General features: G+C 44.8%; 1 protein-coding gene across 3 annotated transcripts; it reads left to right on the top strand.

The window, feature by feature from the left end:
* Nucleotides 1-1,896: 1,896 nt before the first annotated feature.
* LOC121592138 (uncharacterized protein K02A2.6-like) lies at nt 1,897-14,728 on the top strand. 3 transcript variants are annotated; one of them, XM_041913485.1, is made up of 2 exons: nt 1,897-4,497; nt 8,916-14,728. In XM_041913485.1, the coding sequence occupies exons 1-2, from the start codon at nt 2,424-2,426 to the stop codon at nt 8,927-8,929; spliced, it is 2,088 nt and encodes a 695-aa protein (XP_041769419.1). In that variant the 5' UTR covers nt 1,897-2,423; the 3' UTR covers nt 8,930-14,728. The 3 variants fall into 3 exon arrangements, with proteins under 3 accessions (XP_041769419.1, XP_041769418.1, XP_041769417.1); XM_041913484.1 differs by having other exon boundaries at nt 2,073-4,497; nt 4,840-14,728; XM_041913483.1 differs by having other exon boundaries at nt 4,407-4,497; nt 4,840-14,728.
* The last annotated feature ends 1,212 nt before the right edge of the window (nt 14,729-15,940 follow it).

A 15,940-nucleotide genomic window follows, 5' to 3' on the forward strand; every position in this document is an offset into this window, starting at 1 on the left:
GAATGCTGCGACATCCTCTTGATGATTTGCTCAAGGAAGGAAAAGTTTTTTGCTGGACGCCACAATGTCAGCATGCCTTTGAGCAATTCAAGAAGATTTTATCTTCAGATTTGTTATTAACGCATTATAACCCACGGCTCGACATAATTGTTTCGGCAGACGCTTCATCGATTGGATTAGGAGCTACTATATCGCATAGGTGGCCGGATGGAAAGATAAAAGTAGTCCAACACGCATCGCGAGCACTTACAGCAGCTGAGCAGCGTTATAGCCAACCTGATCGTGAAGGGCTAGCGATTATTTTTGCCGTCACTAAATTTCACCGTATGCTGTTTGGACGACATTTTCTTCTACAAACAGACCATCAACCATTGCTCCGAATCTTTGGTTCGAAAAAGGGTATACCTGTATATACCGCAAACCGTCTACAGCGTTTCGCTTTGACATTACTGCTTTATGATTTTGAAATAGAGTACGTACCAACTGAGAAGTTCGGAAATGCAGATGTGCTATCCCGGTTGATGGATAAACATGAAAAACCGGAACAAGATTTTATAATTGCCAGTATTGAACTAGATAATGATGTCGGAGCCCTTGTGAAAAATGCAGCGAAGAGTTTACCGCTGGCATTTGAACATGTAGCGCGCGAGTCGCATAACGACCCTTTGCTTCAGGTCGTGTATAACTACATACAAAGTGGGTGGCCAAAGAATATAGATAATGCGGAATTGAAATACTTCTACGCGAGACGAGAGTCCCTTTCAACAATTGAGAATTGTATTTGTTTTGGAGAGCGGTTAGTGATTCCTGCGTCGCAGCGTCGGCGGGTGCTAGAAATGATTCACCGTGGTCATCCAGGAATCGATCGTATGAAAGCTATAGCACGAAGTTATGTTTATTGGCCATTGATAGACGCGGATGTTGAGAAACTTGTAAAGTTATGCAAATCGTGTGCTTTAGCAGCTAAATCGCCAATTCATAGCTCTCCAATATCATGGCCGAAAACTGATGCACCATGGCAGCGTGTTCATATAGATTACGCTGGACCTATAGATGGTGTCTACTTTCTTCTGGTGATTGATTCCTTTTCTAAGTGGCCTGAAATTATTTCGACTTCAAGTATATCCGCTAATGCAACCGTCACTATGTTGAGAGGATTGTGTGTTAGATTTGGCATGCCTAACACGATAGTGAGCGACAATGGTAGGCAGTTTACCAGTGCAATTTTTGCCGATTTTTGCAACACTAATGGAATCGAGCATATGGGCAATGGGCAAGCAGAAAGGTTTGTTGATTCCTTTAAAAGAGCGCTCAAAAAGATAAAGGTGGGGAAGGTGTCATTACAGGAAGCCTTAGATACGTTTCTCCTGACCTACAGAAGTACACCGAACAAGCAGCTAGAAGGAATGCGTACTCCAGCAGAGGTCATGTTTGAACGAAAAATCCGTACTTGCTTGGAACTGCTGCGTCCCCCAGTACAAGTTGAATCAACGAGCAGGCAGATGCCACCCAGAAAGTTCCACGTTGGTGAAACGGTTTATGCTAAGGAGTACCGTAATAATTCCTGGAGTTGGATTCCTGGTGAGATCACCAAACGGCGTGGAAACGTAATGTATGAAGTACAGAACGCAGCCGGAAAGAAGTGGCGTTCACACATCAACCAGCTACGACCACGATTGAATATCGGTACACATACTGTCCAACCAGACGCTACGGAAACTTCAATGGCTTTGAACATTTTATTGGATGAATGTCGAAGCACTGCTAGTGACAGCTTTACCTCGGCGGTGTTACCTCCTGGGATTTCTGTGCCATCGTCATCGTCATCGTCTTTAATGTCAGCGTCTTCGTCATCGTCGTATTCGTCTTCGACGTCGTCTCCATCGTCTTCATCGTCATCCCCGTCACTGTTACCTTTCATGTCTGAATCGTCTCCGTCCCTTTTGTTATCGTCAAATAATACGGATGTTCTAAGTTCTCCAGATTTCGCTACAGCTGACAGTGCATCATCGCCTTCACCGGTGCAGCCCCTACGTCGTTCTACGCGTGTTCGAAGATCGCCACAGTGGATGCGGTCGTACCAGAGAAATTGAAGAGGAGGGATGTTGGGAGCCACCCTGTACAAGCCTTGACAGAGTTCGTCATGCGCCCGATGTTAGGCGACCGTATGCGTGAAAGCACGATCGACGCTCTTCGGGATAGAGAGATCGCTCTCTTCTCTCCCGACCGGCTAAGGCAAAGGACGTATCGTTTGGTCCGTGTGTAAAATATTACATTATATTAATAAAAGTTATTGTTGTAGATCGAAGATACAAAAGTGGCGACGAGAATAATTCTGGCGAGCTGTTTCCCGTGATTTTATCGATTTTGATTTCTATTTTACCCGTTTTCTGTGTAAACGGAGGATCCGTGTCTTTGACCTGATGGAACGAAATGGTGAACCATCGCCATCGCGGAGCAGCCATGACCCAAGCCAGCGAACCGTCACCAATTTACCGTTGGACACGAATGCCTTCATCCAAGACATATTTAAGCAGCAGCAGGAAATTCTTCATCAGCAACAACAGTCCTTTTTGCAACAGCAGGAGCAGCTAATTACTAAAGTGCTAGCTTCAATTGGATCGCGACAACATGTGGGAAATGAACACATTATTGATGCCCTAGCAAAACACATACAAGAGTTCCACTATGATCCGGAGGATGCTGTTACATTCAGTGCTTGGTTTGCGCGATACGAAGATCTCTTCGAAAGGGATGCGGAACGTCTGGACGATGCCGCGCGAGTGCGTCTTTTGTTGCGGAAGCTGGGTGCAGCGGAACACGAGCGATATGTAAGTCACATTCTTCCAGCTAAACTAAATGATTTCGATTTTAGATCGACGACTGGCAAGCTGAGAAAATTATTCGATTCTCCTGAATCCGTCATCGCCAAACGGTACCGATGCTTGCAGATGTGTAAATTGCAGGAAGAAGACTACATGACTTACTCGTGCCGCGTGAACAAGGCTGTTATAGAATCCGAGCTGGGAAAGTTATCCGAAGAGGAACTAAAATGTCTAATTTTTGTATGTGGTCTGAAAGACGACAGTTATTCCGAGATTTGCATAAGGCTCCTAAATCGACTAGAGGAGAAAAGCGATAAAACGGTAACGGATATGGCAGAAGAGTGTAAACGGATGGTGAACTTGAAGCGTGATACGGCAATGATAGGCGAGGGAGAGAAGAGTGTGAGCATCGTTCGTGGATCCCGTGAGAAATACCCTAAGAAGGAGCACCAAGCGTGGAAACAGTCGAATAAGCCAAATGCAATAAAATGCTGGCTGTGTGGCGGAGGGCACCATGCGCGAAAGTGTTTCCACAAGTCCTATAAGTGCAATAATTGCCATAGATACGGACACAAGGAAGGGTACTGCGAGTCAGCTATGAGATGGGCCAATGGAAAGAAGCGATGCGTGAAATCGGTGATCGTGAACAGGGTGAATAGTGCTAGCCGTGGCCGTGTAAATTTATTTTTGAATAACACCCAGATCCCGATGATGGTAGATACCGGAGCCGATATAAGCATAATTTCGAGCAAGCAGTGGCACGCAATCGGTAGCCCTGCATTAATTCCTGCAAGCGTGAAAGCGAGGACGGCGTCTGGTGATCCTTTACACATTTTGGGCGAGTTCCAATGTGATATAACAATTGGCCAGCAGTGCAAGCGTTTTACAATACGGGTGACAGAAGCTGACCTAATGTTGCTGGGAGCGGATTTAATGGACACATTTGGTCTTTGGAATGTTCCTTTGGCATCAATATGCAGTGAGATAAATGTCGTAGAAGCAAGCGAGAATACGAAGACCCTGCAAAAAGTTTTTCCTGCATTATTTTCGTCGAAGCTAGGGCGATGTACGAAAGGTTGTGTGAAGTTGATGCTGAAAGAAGGAGTGACACCAGTGTTCAGACCCAAGCGACCAGTAGCGTATGCGATGTTGCAAGCAGTCGACGATGAGCTTCTGAGGCTGGAAAATGATGGCATTATTACACGAGTGGAATATTCGGATTGGGCAGCACCCATTGTAGTGGTACGCAAGGCGAATGGAACCATCAGGATCTGCGGAGATTATTCAACGGGTTTGAATAATGCTCTAATGGCGCACCAGTACCCACTGCCATTACCCGAGGAAATTTTTTCCAACTTGAGTAATTGTGTTGTGTTTAGCCAGATTGACCTCTCTGATGCATTTTTGCAGGTGGAGGTAGATGAAAATCATCGCGGACTTTTAACGGTCAACACGCATCGAGGTTTATTCCGATATAACCGTTTACCACCCGGAGTCAAGGCAGCGCCGGGAGCGTTCCAGCAGTTAATCGACACAATGTTAGCTGGCTTGGATGGTGTCGCAGCATATATGGACGACATCGTAGTTGGAGGCAAGGACATGGCAACCCATAATGGCAACCTGCGAGCGGTTTTGGAGAAGCTGCAAGAGTATGGATTTACCATACGCGCAAGTAAGTGCAATTTTTATAAATCCCAGATTAAATACTTGGGCCATCTATTAGATGGAAAAGGGTTACGTCCAGATCCGGACAAGATTAAGGCCATTTTAAAATTGCTGCCCCCTACTGATGTGCCGGGAGTGCGGTCATTCCTAGGAGCCATAAATTTTTACGGCAAATTTGTCCATAATATGCGAATGCTGCGACATCCTCTTGATGATTTGCTCAAGGAAGGAAAAGTTTTTTGCTGGACGCCACAATGTCAGCATGCCTTTGAGCAATTCAAGAAGATTTTATCTTCAGATTTGTTATTAACGCATTATAACCCACGGCTCGACATAATTGTTTCGGCAGACGCTTCATCGATTGGATTAGGAGCTACTATATCGCATAGGTGGCCGGATGGAAAGATAAAAGTAGTCCAACACGCATCGCGAGCACTTACAGCAGCTGAGCAGCGTTATAGCCAACCTGATCGTGAAGGGCTAGCGATTATTTTTGCCGTCACTAAATTTCACCGTATGCTGTTTGGACGACATTTTCTTCTACAAACAGACCATCAACCATTGCTCCGAATCTTTGGTTCGAAAAAGGGTATACCTGTATATACCGCAAACCGTCTACAGCGTTTCGCTTTGACATTACTGCTTTATGATTTTGAAATAGAGTACGTACCAACTGAGAAGTTCGGAAATGCAGATGTGCTATCCCGGTTGATGGATAAACATGAAAAACCGGAACAAGATTTTATAATTGCCAGTATTGAACTAGATAATGATGTCGGAGCCCTTGTGAAAAATGCAGCGAAGAGTTTACCGCTGGCATTTGAACATGTAGCGCGCGAGTCGCATAACGACCCTTTGCTTCAGGTCGTGTATAACTACATACAAAGTGGGTGGCCAAAGAATATAGATAATGCGGAATTGAAATACTTCTACGCGAGACGAGAGTCCCTTTCAACAATTGAGAATTGTATTTGTTTTGGAGAGCGGTTAGTGATTCCTGCGTCGCAGCGTCGGCGGGTGCTAGAAATGATTCACCGTGGTCATCCAGGAATCGATCGTATGAAAGCTATAGCACGAAGTTATGTTTATTGGCCATTGATAGACGCGGATGTTGAGAAACTTGTAAAGTTATGCAAATCGTGTGCTTTAGCAGCTAAATCGCCAATTCATAGCTCTCCAATATCATGGCCGAAAACTGATGCACCATGGCAGCGTGTTCATATAGATTACGCTGGACCTATAGATGGTGTCTACTTTCTTCTGGTGATTGATTCCTTTTCTAAGTGGCCTGAAATTATTTCGACTTCAAGTATATCCGCTAATGCAACCGTCACTATGTTGAGAGGATTGTGTGTTAGATTTGGCATGCCTAACACGATAGTGAGCGACAATGGTAGGCAGTTTACCAGTGCAATTTTTGCCGATTTTTGCAACACTAATGGAATCGAGCATATGGGCAATGGGCAAGCAGAAAGGTTTGTTGATTCCTTTAAAAGAGCGCTCAAAAAGATAAAGGTGGGGAAGGTGTCATTACAGGAAGCCTTAGATACGTTTCTCCTGACCTACAGAAGTACACCGAACAAGCAGCTAGAAGGAATGCGTACTCCAGCAGAGGTCATGTTTGAACGAAAAATCCGTACTTGCTTGGAACTGCTGCGTCCCCCAGTACAAGTTGAATCAACGAGCAGGCAGATGCCACCCAGAAAGTTCCACGTTGGTGAAACGGTTTATGCTAAGGAGTACCGTAATAATTCCTGGAGTTGGATTCCTGGTGAGATCACCAAACGGCGTGGAAACGTAATGTATGAAGTACAGAACGCAGCCGGAAAGAAGTGGCGTTCACACATCAACCAGCTACGACCACGATTGAATATCGGTACACATACTGTCCAACCAGACGCTACGGAAACTTCAATGGCTTTGAACATTTTATTGGATGAATGTCGAAGCACTGCTAGTGACAGCTTTACCTCGGCGGTGTTACCTCCTGGGATTTCTGTGCCATCGTCATCGTCATCGTCTTTAATGTCAGCGTCTTCGTCATCGTCGTATTCGTCTTCGACGTCGTCTCCATCGTCTTCATCGTCATCCCCGTCACTGTTACCTTTCATGTCTGAATCGTCTCCGTCCCTTTTGTTATCGTCAAATAATACGGATGTTCTAAGTTCTCCAGATTTCGCTACAGCTGACAGTGCATCATCGCCTTCACCGGTGCAGCCCCTACGTCGTTCTACGCGTGTTCGAAGATCGCCACAGTGGATGCGGTCGTACCAGAGAAATTGAAGAGGAGGGATGTTGGGAGCCACCCTGTACAAGCCTTGACAGAGTTCGTCATGCGCCCGATGTTAGGCGACCGTATGCGTGAAAGCACGATCGACGCTCTTCGGGATAGAGAGATCGCTCTCTTCTCTCCCGACCGGCTAAGGCAAAGGACGTATCGTTTGGTCCGTGTGTAAAATATTACATTATATTAATAAAAGTTATTGTTGTAGATCGAAGATACAAAAGTGGCGACGAGAATAATTCTGGCGAGCTGTTTCCCGTGATTTTATCGATTTTGATTTCTATTTTACCCGTTTTCTGTGTAAACGGAGGATCCGTGTCTTTGACCTGATGGAACGAAATGGTGAACCATCGCCATCGCGGAGCAGCCATGACCCAAGCCAGCGAACCGTCACCAATTTACCGTTGGACACGAATGCCTTCATCCAAGACATATTTAAGCAGCAGCAGGAAATTCTTCATCAGCAACAACAGTCCTTTTTGCAACAGCAGGAGCAGCTAATTACTAAAGTGCTAGCTTCAATTGGATCGCGACAACATGTGGGAAATGAACACATTATTGATGCCCTAGCAAAACACATACAAGAGTTCCACTATGATCCGGAGGATGCTGTTACATTCAGTGCTTGGTTTGCGCGATACGAAGATCTCTTCGAAAGGGATGCGGAACGTCTGGACGATGCCGCGCGAGTGCGTCTTTTGTTGCGGAAGCTGGGTGCAGCGGAACACGAGCGATATGTAAGTCACATTCTTCCAGCTAAACTAAATGATTTCGATTTTAGATCGACGACTGGCAAGCTGAGAAAATTATTCGATTCTCCTGAATCCGTCATCGCCAAACGGTACCGATGCTTGCAGATGTGTAAATTGCAGGAAGAAGACTACATGACTTACTCGTGCCGCGTGAACAAGGCTGTTATAGAATCCGAGCTGGGAAAGTTATCCGAAGAGGAACTAAAATGTCTAATTTTTGTATGTGGTCTGAAAGACGACAGTTATTCCGAGATTTGCATAAGGCTCCTAAATCGACTAGAGGAGAAAAGCGATAAAACGGTAACGGATATGGCAGAAGAGTGTAAACGGATGGTGAACTTGAAGCGTGATACGGCAATGATAGGCGAGGGAGAGAAGAGTGTGAGCATCGTTCGTGGATCCCGTGAGAAATACCCTAAGAAGGAGCACCAAGCGTGGAAACAGTCGAATAAGCCAAATGCAATAAAATGCTGGCTGTGTGGCGGAGGGCACCATGCGCGAAAGTGTTTCCACAAGTCCTATAAGTGCAATAATTGCCATAGATACGGACACAAGGAAGGGTACTGCGAGTCAGCTATGAGATGGGCCAATGGAAAGAAGCGATGCGTGAAATCGGTGATCGTGAACAGGGTGAATAGTGCTAGCCGTGGCCGTGTAAATTTATTTTTGAATAACACCCAGATCCCGATGATGGTAGATACCGGAGCCGATATAAGCATAATTTCGAGCAAGCAGTGGCACGCAATCGGTAGCCCTGCATTAATTCCTGCAAGCGTGAAAGCGAGGACGGCGTCTGGTGATCCTTTACACATTTTGGGCGAGTTCCAATGTGATATAACAATTGGCCAGCAGTGCAAGCGTTTTACAATACGGGTGACAGAAGCTGACCTAATGTTGCTGGGAGCGGATTTAATGGACACATTTGGTCTTTGGAATGTTCCTTTGGCATCAATATGCAGTGAGATAAATGTCGTAGAAGCAAGCGAGAATACGAAGACCCTGCAAAAAGTTTTTCCTGCATTATTTTCGTCGAAGCTAGGGCGATGTACGAAAGGTTGTGTGAAGTTGATGCTGAAAGAAGGAGTGACACCAGTGTTCAGACCCAAGCGACCAGTAGCGTATGCGATGTTGCAAGCAGTCGACGATGAGCTTCTGAGGCTGGAAAATGATGGCATTATTACACGAGTGGAATATTCGGATTGGGCAGCACCCATTGTAGTGGTACGCAAGGCGAATGGAACCATCAGGATCTGCGGAGATTATTCAACGGGTTTGAATAATGCTCTAATGGCGCACCAGTACCCACTGCCATTACCCGAGGAAATTTTTTCCAACTTGAGTAATTGTGTTGTGTTTAGCCAGATTGACCTCTCTGATGCATTTTTGCAGGTGGAGGTAGATGAAAATCATCGCGGACTTTTAACGGTCAACACGCATCGAGGTTTATTCCGATATAACCGTTTACCACCCGGAGTCAAGGCAGCGCCGGGAGCGTTCCAGCAGTTAATCGACACAATGTTAGCTGGCTTGGATGGTGTCGCAGCATATATGGACGACATCGTAGTTGGAGGCAAGGACATGGCAACCCATAATGGCAACCTGCGAGCGGTTTTGGAGAAGCTGCAAGAGTATGGATTTACCATACGCGCAAGTAAGTGCAATTTTTATAAATCCCAGATTAAATACTTGGGCCATCTATTAGATGGAAAAGGGTTACGTCCAGATCCGGACAAGATTAAGGCCATTTTAAAATTGCTGCCCCCTACTGATGTGCCGGGAGTGCGGTCATTCCTAGGAGCCATAAATTTTTACGGCAAATTTGTCCATAATATGCGAATGCTGCGACATCCTCTTGATGATTTGCTCAAGGAAGGAAAAGTTTTTTGCTGGACGCCACAATGTCAGCATGCCTTTGAGCAATTCAAGAAGATTTTATCTTCAGATTTGTTATTAACGCATTATAACCCACGGCTCGACATAATTGTTTCGGCAGACGCTTCATCGATTGGATTAGGAGCTACTATATCGCATAGGTGGCCGGATGGAAAGATAAAAGTAGTCCAACACGCATCGCGAGCACTTACAGCAGCTGAGCAGCGTTATAGCCAACCTGATCGTGAAGGGCTAGCGATTATTTTTGCCGTCACTAAATTTCACCGTATGCTGTTTGGACGACATTTTCTTCTACAAACAGACCATCAACCATTGCTCCGAATCTTTGGTTCGAAAAAGGGTATACCTGTATATACCGCAAACCGTCTACAGCGTTTCGCTTTGACATTACTGCTTTATGATTTTGAAATAGAGTACGTACCAACTGAGAAGTTCGGAAATGCAGATGTGCTATCCCGGTTGATGGATAAACATGAAAAACCGGAACAAGATTTTATAATTGCCAGTATTGAACTAGATAATGATGTCGGAGCCCTTGTGAAAAATGCAGCGAAGAGTTTACCGCTGGCATTTGAACATGTAGCGCGCGAGTCGCATAACGACCCTTTGCTTCAGGTCGTGTATAACTACATACAAAGTGGGTGGCCAAAGAATATAGATAATGCGGAATTGAAATACTTCTACGCGAGACGAGAGTCCCTTTCAACAATTGAGAATTGTATTTGTTTTGGAGAGCGGTTAGTGATTCCTGCGTCGCAGCGTCGGCGGGTGCTAGAAATGATTCACCGTGGTCATCCAGGAATCGATCGTATGAAAGCTATAGCACGAAGTTATGTTTATTGGCCATTGATAGACGCGGATGTTGAGAAACTTGTAAAGTTATGCAAATCGTGTGCTTTAGCAGCTAAATCGCCAATTCATAGCTCTCCAATATCATGGCCGAAAACTGATGCACCATGGCAGCGTGTTCATATAGATTACGCTGGACCTATAGATGGTGTCTACTTTCTTCTGGTGATTGATTCCTTTTCTAAGTGGCCTGAAATTATTTCGACTTCAAGTATATCCGCTAATGCAACCGTCACTATGTTGAGAGGATTGTGTGTTAGATTTGGCATGCCTAACACGATAGTGAGCGACAATGGTAGGCAGTTTACCAGTGCAATTTTTGCCGATTTTTGCAACACTAATGGAATCGAGCATATGGGCAATGGGCAAGCAGAAAGGTTTGTTGATTCCTTTAAAAGAGCGCTCAAAAAGATAAAGGTGGGGAAGGTGTCATTACAGGAAGCCTTAGATACGTTTCTCCTGACCTACAGAAGTACACCGAACAAGCAGCTAGAAGGAATGCGTACTCCAGCAGAGGTCATGTTTGAACGAAAAATCCGTACTTGCTTGGAACTGCTGCGTCCCCCAGTACAAGTTGAATCAACGAGCAGGCAGATGCCACCCAGAAAGTTCCACGTTGGTGAAACGGTTTATGCTAAGGAGTACCGTAATAATTCCTGGAGTTGGATTCCTGGTGAGATCACCAAACGGCGTGGAAACGTAATGTATGAAGTACAGAACGCAGCCGGAAAGAAGTGGCGTTCACACATCAACCAGCTACGACCACGATTGAATATCGGTACACATACTGTCCAACCAGACGCTACGGAAACTTCAATGGCTTTGAACATTTTATTGGATGAATGTCGAAGCACTGCTAGTGACAGCTTTACCTCGGCGGTGTTACCTCCTGGGATTTCTGTGCCATCGTCATCGTCATCGTCTTTAATGTCAGCGTCTTCGTCATCGTCGTATTCGTCTTCGACGTCGTCTCCATCGTCTTCATCGTCATCCCCGTCACTGTTACCTTTCATGTTACCGAAAAAGGGTATACCTGTATATACCGCAAACCGTCTACAGCGTTTCGCTTTGACATTACTGCTTTATGATTTTGAAATAGAGTACGTACCAACTGAGAAGTTCGGAAATGCAGATGTGCTATCCCGGTTGATGGATAAACATGAAAAACCGGAACAAGATTTTATAATTGCCAGTATTGAACTAGATAATGATGTCGGAGCCCTTGTGAAAAATGCAGCGAAGAGTTTACCGCTGGCATTTGAACATGTAGCGCGCGAGTCGCATAACGACCCTTTGCTTCAGGTCGTGTATAACTACATACAAAGTGGGTGGCCAAAGAATATAGATAATGCGGAATTGAAATACTTCTACGCGAGACGAGAGTCCCTTTCAACAATTGAGAATTGTATTTGTTTTGGAGAGCGGTTAGTGATTCCTGCGTCGCAGCGTCGGCGGGTGCTAGAAATGATTCACCGTGGTCATCCAGGAATCGATCGTATGAAAGCTATAGCACGAAGTTATGTTTATTGGCCATTGATAGACGCGGATGTTGAGAAACTTGTAAAGTTATGCAAATCGTGTGCTTTAGCAGCTAAATCGCCAATTCATAGCTCTCCAATATCATGGCCGAAAACTGATGCACCATGGCAGCGTGTTCATATAGATTACGCTGGACCTATAGATGGTGTCTACTTTCTTCTGGTGATTGATTCCTTTTCTAAAAGGCCTGAAATTATTTCGACTTCAAGTATATCCGCTAATGCAACCGTCACTATGTTGAGAGGATTGTGTGTTAGATTTGGCATGCCTAACACGATAGTGAGCGACAATGGTAGGCAGTTTACCAGTGCAATTTTTGCCGATTTTTGCAACACTAATGGAATCGAGCATATGGGCAATGGGCAAGCAGAAAGGTTTGTTGATTCCTTTAAAAGAGCGCTCAAAAAGATAAAGGTGGGGAAGGTGTCATTACAGGAAGCCTTAGATACGTTTCTCCTGACCTACAGAAGTACACCGAACAAGCAGCTAGAAGGAATGCGTACTCCAGCAGAGGTCATGTTTGAACGAAAAATCCGTACTTGCTTGGAACTGCTGCGTCCCCCAGTACAAGTTGAATCAACGAGCAGGCAGATGCCACCCAGAAAGTTCCACGTTGGTGAAACGGTTTATGCTAAGGAGTACCGTAATAATTCCTGGAGTTGGATTCCTGGTGAGATCACCAAACGGCGTGGAAACGTAATGTATGAAGTACAGAACGCAGCCGGAAAGAAGTGGCGTTCACACATCAACCAGCTACGACCACGATTGAATATCGGTACACATACTGTCCAACCAGACGCTACGGAAACTTCAATGGCTTTGAACATTTTATTGGATGAATGTCGAAGCACTGCTAGTGACAGCTTTACCTCGGCGGTGTTACCTCCTGGGATTTCTGTGCCATCGTCATCGTCATCGTCTTTAATGTCAGCGTCTTCGTCATCGTCGTATTCGTCTTCGACGTCGTCTCCATCGTCTTCATCGTCATCCCCGTCACTGTTACCTTTCATGTTACCGAAAAAGGGTATACCTGTATATACCGCAAACCGTCTACAGCGTTTCGCTTTGACATTACTGCTTTATGATTTTGAAATAGAGTACGTACCAACTGAGAAGTTCGGAAATGCAGATGTGCTATCCCGGTTGATGGATAAACATGAAAAACCGGAACAAGATTTTATAATTGCCAGTATTGAACTAGATAATGATGTCGGAGCCCTTGTGAAAAATGCAGCGAAGAGTTTACCGCTGGCATTTGAACATGTAGCGCGCGAGTCGCATAACGACCCTTTGCTTCAGGTCGTGTATAACTACATACAAAGTGGGTGGCCAAAGAATATAGATAATGCGGAATTGAAATACTTCTACGCGAGACGAGAGTCCCTTTCAACAATTGAGAATTGTATTTGTTTTGGAGAGCGGTTAGTGATTCCTGCGTCGCAGCGTCGGCGGGTGCTAGAAATGATTCACCGTGGTCATCCAGGAATCGATCGTATGAAAGCTATAGCACGAAGTTATGTTTATTGGCCATTGATAGACGCGGATGTTGAGAAACTTGTAAAGTTATGCAAATCGTGTGCTTTAGCAGCTAAATCGCCAATTCATAGCTCTCCAATATCATGGCCGAAAACTGATGCACCATGGCAGCGTGTTCATATAGATTACGCTGGACCTATAGATGGTGTCTACTTTCTTCTGGTGATTGATTCCTTTTCTAAGTGGCCTGAAATTATTTCGACTTCAAGTATATCCGCTAATGCAACCGTCACTATGTTGAGAGGATTGTGTGTTAGATTTGGCATGCCTAACACGATAGTGAGCGACAATGGTAGGCAGTTTACCAGTGCAATTTTTGCCGATTTTTGCAACACTAATGGAATCGAGCATATGGGCAATGGGCAAGCAGAAAGGTTTGTTGATTCCTTTAAAAGAGCGCTCAAAAAGATAAAGGTGGGGAAGGTGTCATTACAGGAAGCCTTAGATACGTTTCTCCTGACCTACAGAAGTACACCGAACAAGCAGCTAGAAGGAATGCGTACTCCAGCAGAGGTCATGTTTGAACGAAAAATCCGTACTTGCTTGGAACTGCTGCGTCCCCCAGTACAAGTTGAATCAACGAGCAGGCAGATGCCACCCAGAAAGTTCCACGTTGGTGAAACGGTTTATGCTAAGGAGTACCGTAATAATTCCTGGAGTTGGATTCCTGGTGAGATCACCAAACGGCGTGGAAACGTAATGTATGAAGTACAGAACGCAGCCGGAAAGAAGTGGCGTTCACACATCAACCAGCTACGACCACGATTGAATATCGGTACACATACTGTCCAACCAGACGCTACGGAAACTTCAATGGCTTTGAACATTTTATTGGATGAATGTCGAAGCACTGCTAGTGACAGCTTTACCTCGGCGGTGTTACCTCCTGGGATTTCTGTGCCATCTTCATCGTCATCGTCTTTAATGTCAGCGTCTTCGTCATCGTCGTATTCGTCTTCGACGTCGTCTCCATCGTCTTCATCGTCATCCCCGTCACTGTTACCTTTCATGTCTGAATCGTCTCCGTCCCTTTTGTTATCGTCAAATAATACGGATGTTCTAAGTTCTCCAGATTTCGCTACAGCTGACAGTGCATCATCGCCTTCACCGGTGCAGCCCCTACGTCGTTCTACGCGTGTTCGAAGATCGCCACAGTGGATGCGGTCGTACCAGAGAAATTGAAGAGGAGGGATGTTGGGAGCCACCCTGTACAAGCCTTGACAGAGTTCGTCATGCGCCCGATGTTAGGCGACCGTATGCGTGAAAGCACGATCGACGCTCTTCGGGATAGAGAGATCGCTCTCTTCTCTCCCGACCGGCTAAGGCAAAGGACGTATCGTTTAGTCCGTGTGTAAAATATTACATTATATTAATAAAAGTTATTGTTGTAGATCGAAGATACAAAAGTTAAAATGATCCGGATCAGTAAATTGAGACAGTCACACATGCATCAGTTTTTTAAAGATCTGGATATTCGCTTCCCTGAGAGAAACAAATGCGATTGCTCGAATGCGCCAAATGAGCAAGTGAGCCATTATCATTTTCGGAATAGCATTCTTCTGTCTTCCGATAGCAGAACAGACATATCTTAGGCCGCAAATACACGACGCGCGTTTCCTCGCCCGCGGAAACGCGTATAACAATCCAGCCATAGAAATGAAATGTGCGGAAACGGAGAGATGCTCTTGCTGGATATCTCTGCGGAACTGTTATACGCGTTTGAACGCGCCCGCGGAAACGCGCGTCGTGTATTTGCGGCCTTACACGCTTGTGATTATTTATACCAAAACGAGAAAGCCTGGTCACAACGCTCCAATCCCACTAATGCTTTAAATTCGACCACCCATGTCTTTTAAAGCGTTTATACACGAATAGCATATTTGTTCACAATTAGCAATCGTATGGAGAAATCTGCGTGCGAGGTGTCAATTCCGTATAGGCGCTGTTTGAAAGATCCACCTGGAACTTTGATGCTATTTATCTACTGCAAAAGGCGAATTAGAGCACGATCTTTAGCGTGCCAAAATGAGCTGCTTAAGCAATTTTGGCTATTTGGGAATTAACAGGTTTAGCAGAGAACGAACGATTGAATGATTGATTCGATCAAATGATCCGAATCATCTTTATGAATGAACCGAAACTGAGCTGATCTTCAAAAAGACCCGTTTTAACACCACTACTCCAGTTGGATTTGTTATTTGAAGTAGCAATATTAAGTTAAGTGATTTTGATTTGACTGTAAATTATTTAAATCTCTGTGAACGTTATGAAAATTTACAGTTCACAATTAAAAGTGCACACAAAGAAAATAAACAAATGAGTTGCTTATTTCAATGATGACACCTTGCTTAAAATAAAAAACAAAGAAAAATAATCGTCGACACCTTGGCATAAGAAAGCTGCCTATGCGCTATTTAGAAGGACCACCTGGAACTTTGATGCCGCTTATCTAAATTAGCTGCTTAAGCAAATTTGGCTATTTGGGTAGCTTCAATAATATAAAGTTACACAATTTTTATTAGCTGGTGGTGGCTGGTTTATTAAAGGTGACGTCAAAAAGGCCCCCAAAAACGATATTTGTGAAGCAATGCGGCCCG

The sequence above is a fragment of the Anopheles merus genome, chromosome 2L (assembly GCF_017562075.2).
Source record: "Anopheles merus strain MAF chromosome 2L, AmerM5.1, whole genome shotgun sequence".
Lineage (NCBI taxonomy): Eukaryota > Metazoa > Arthropoda > Insecta > Diptera > Culicidae > Anopheles > Anopheles merus.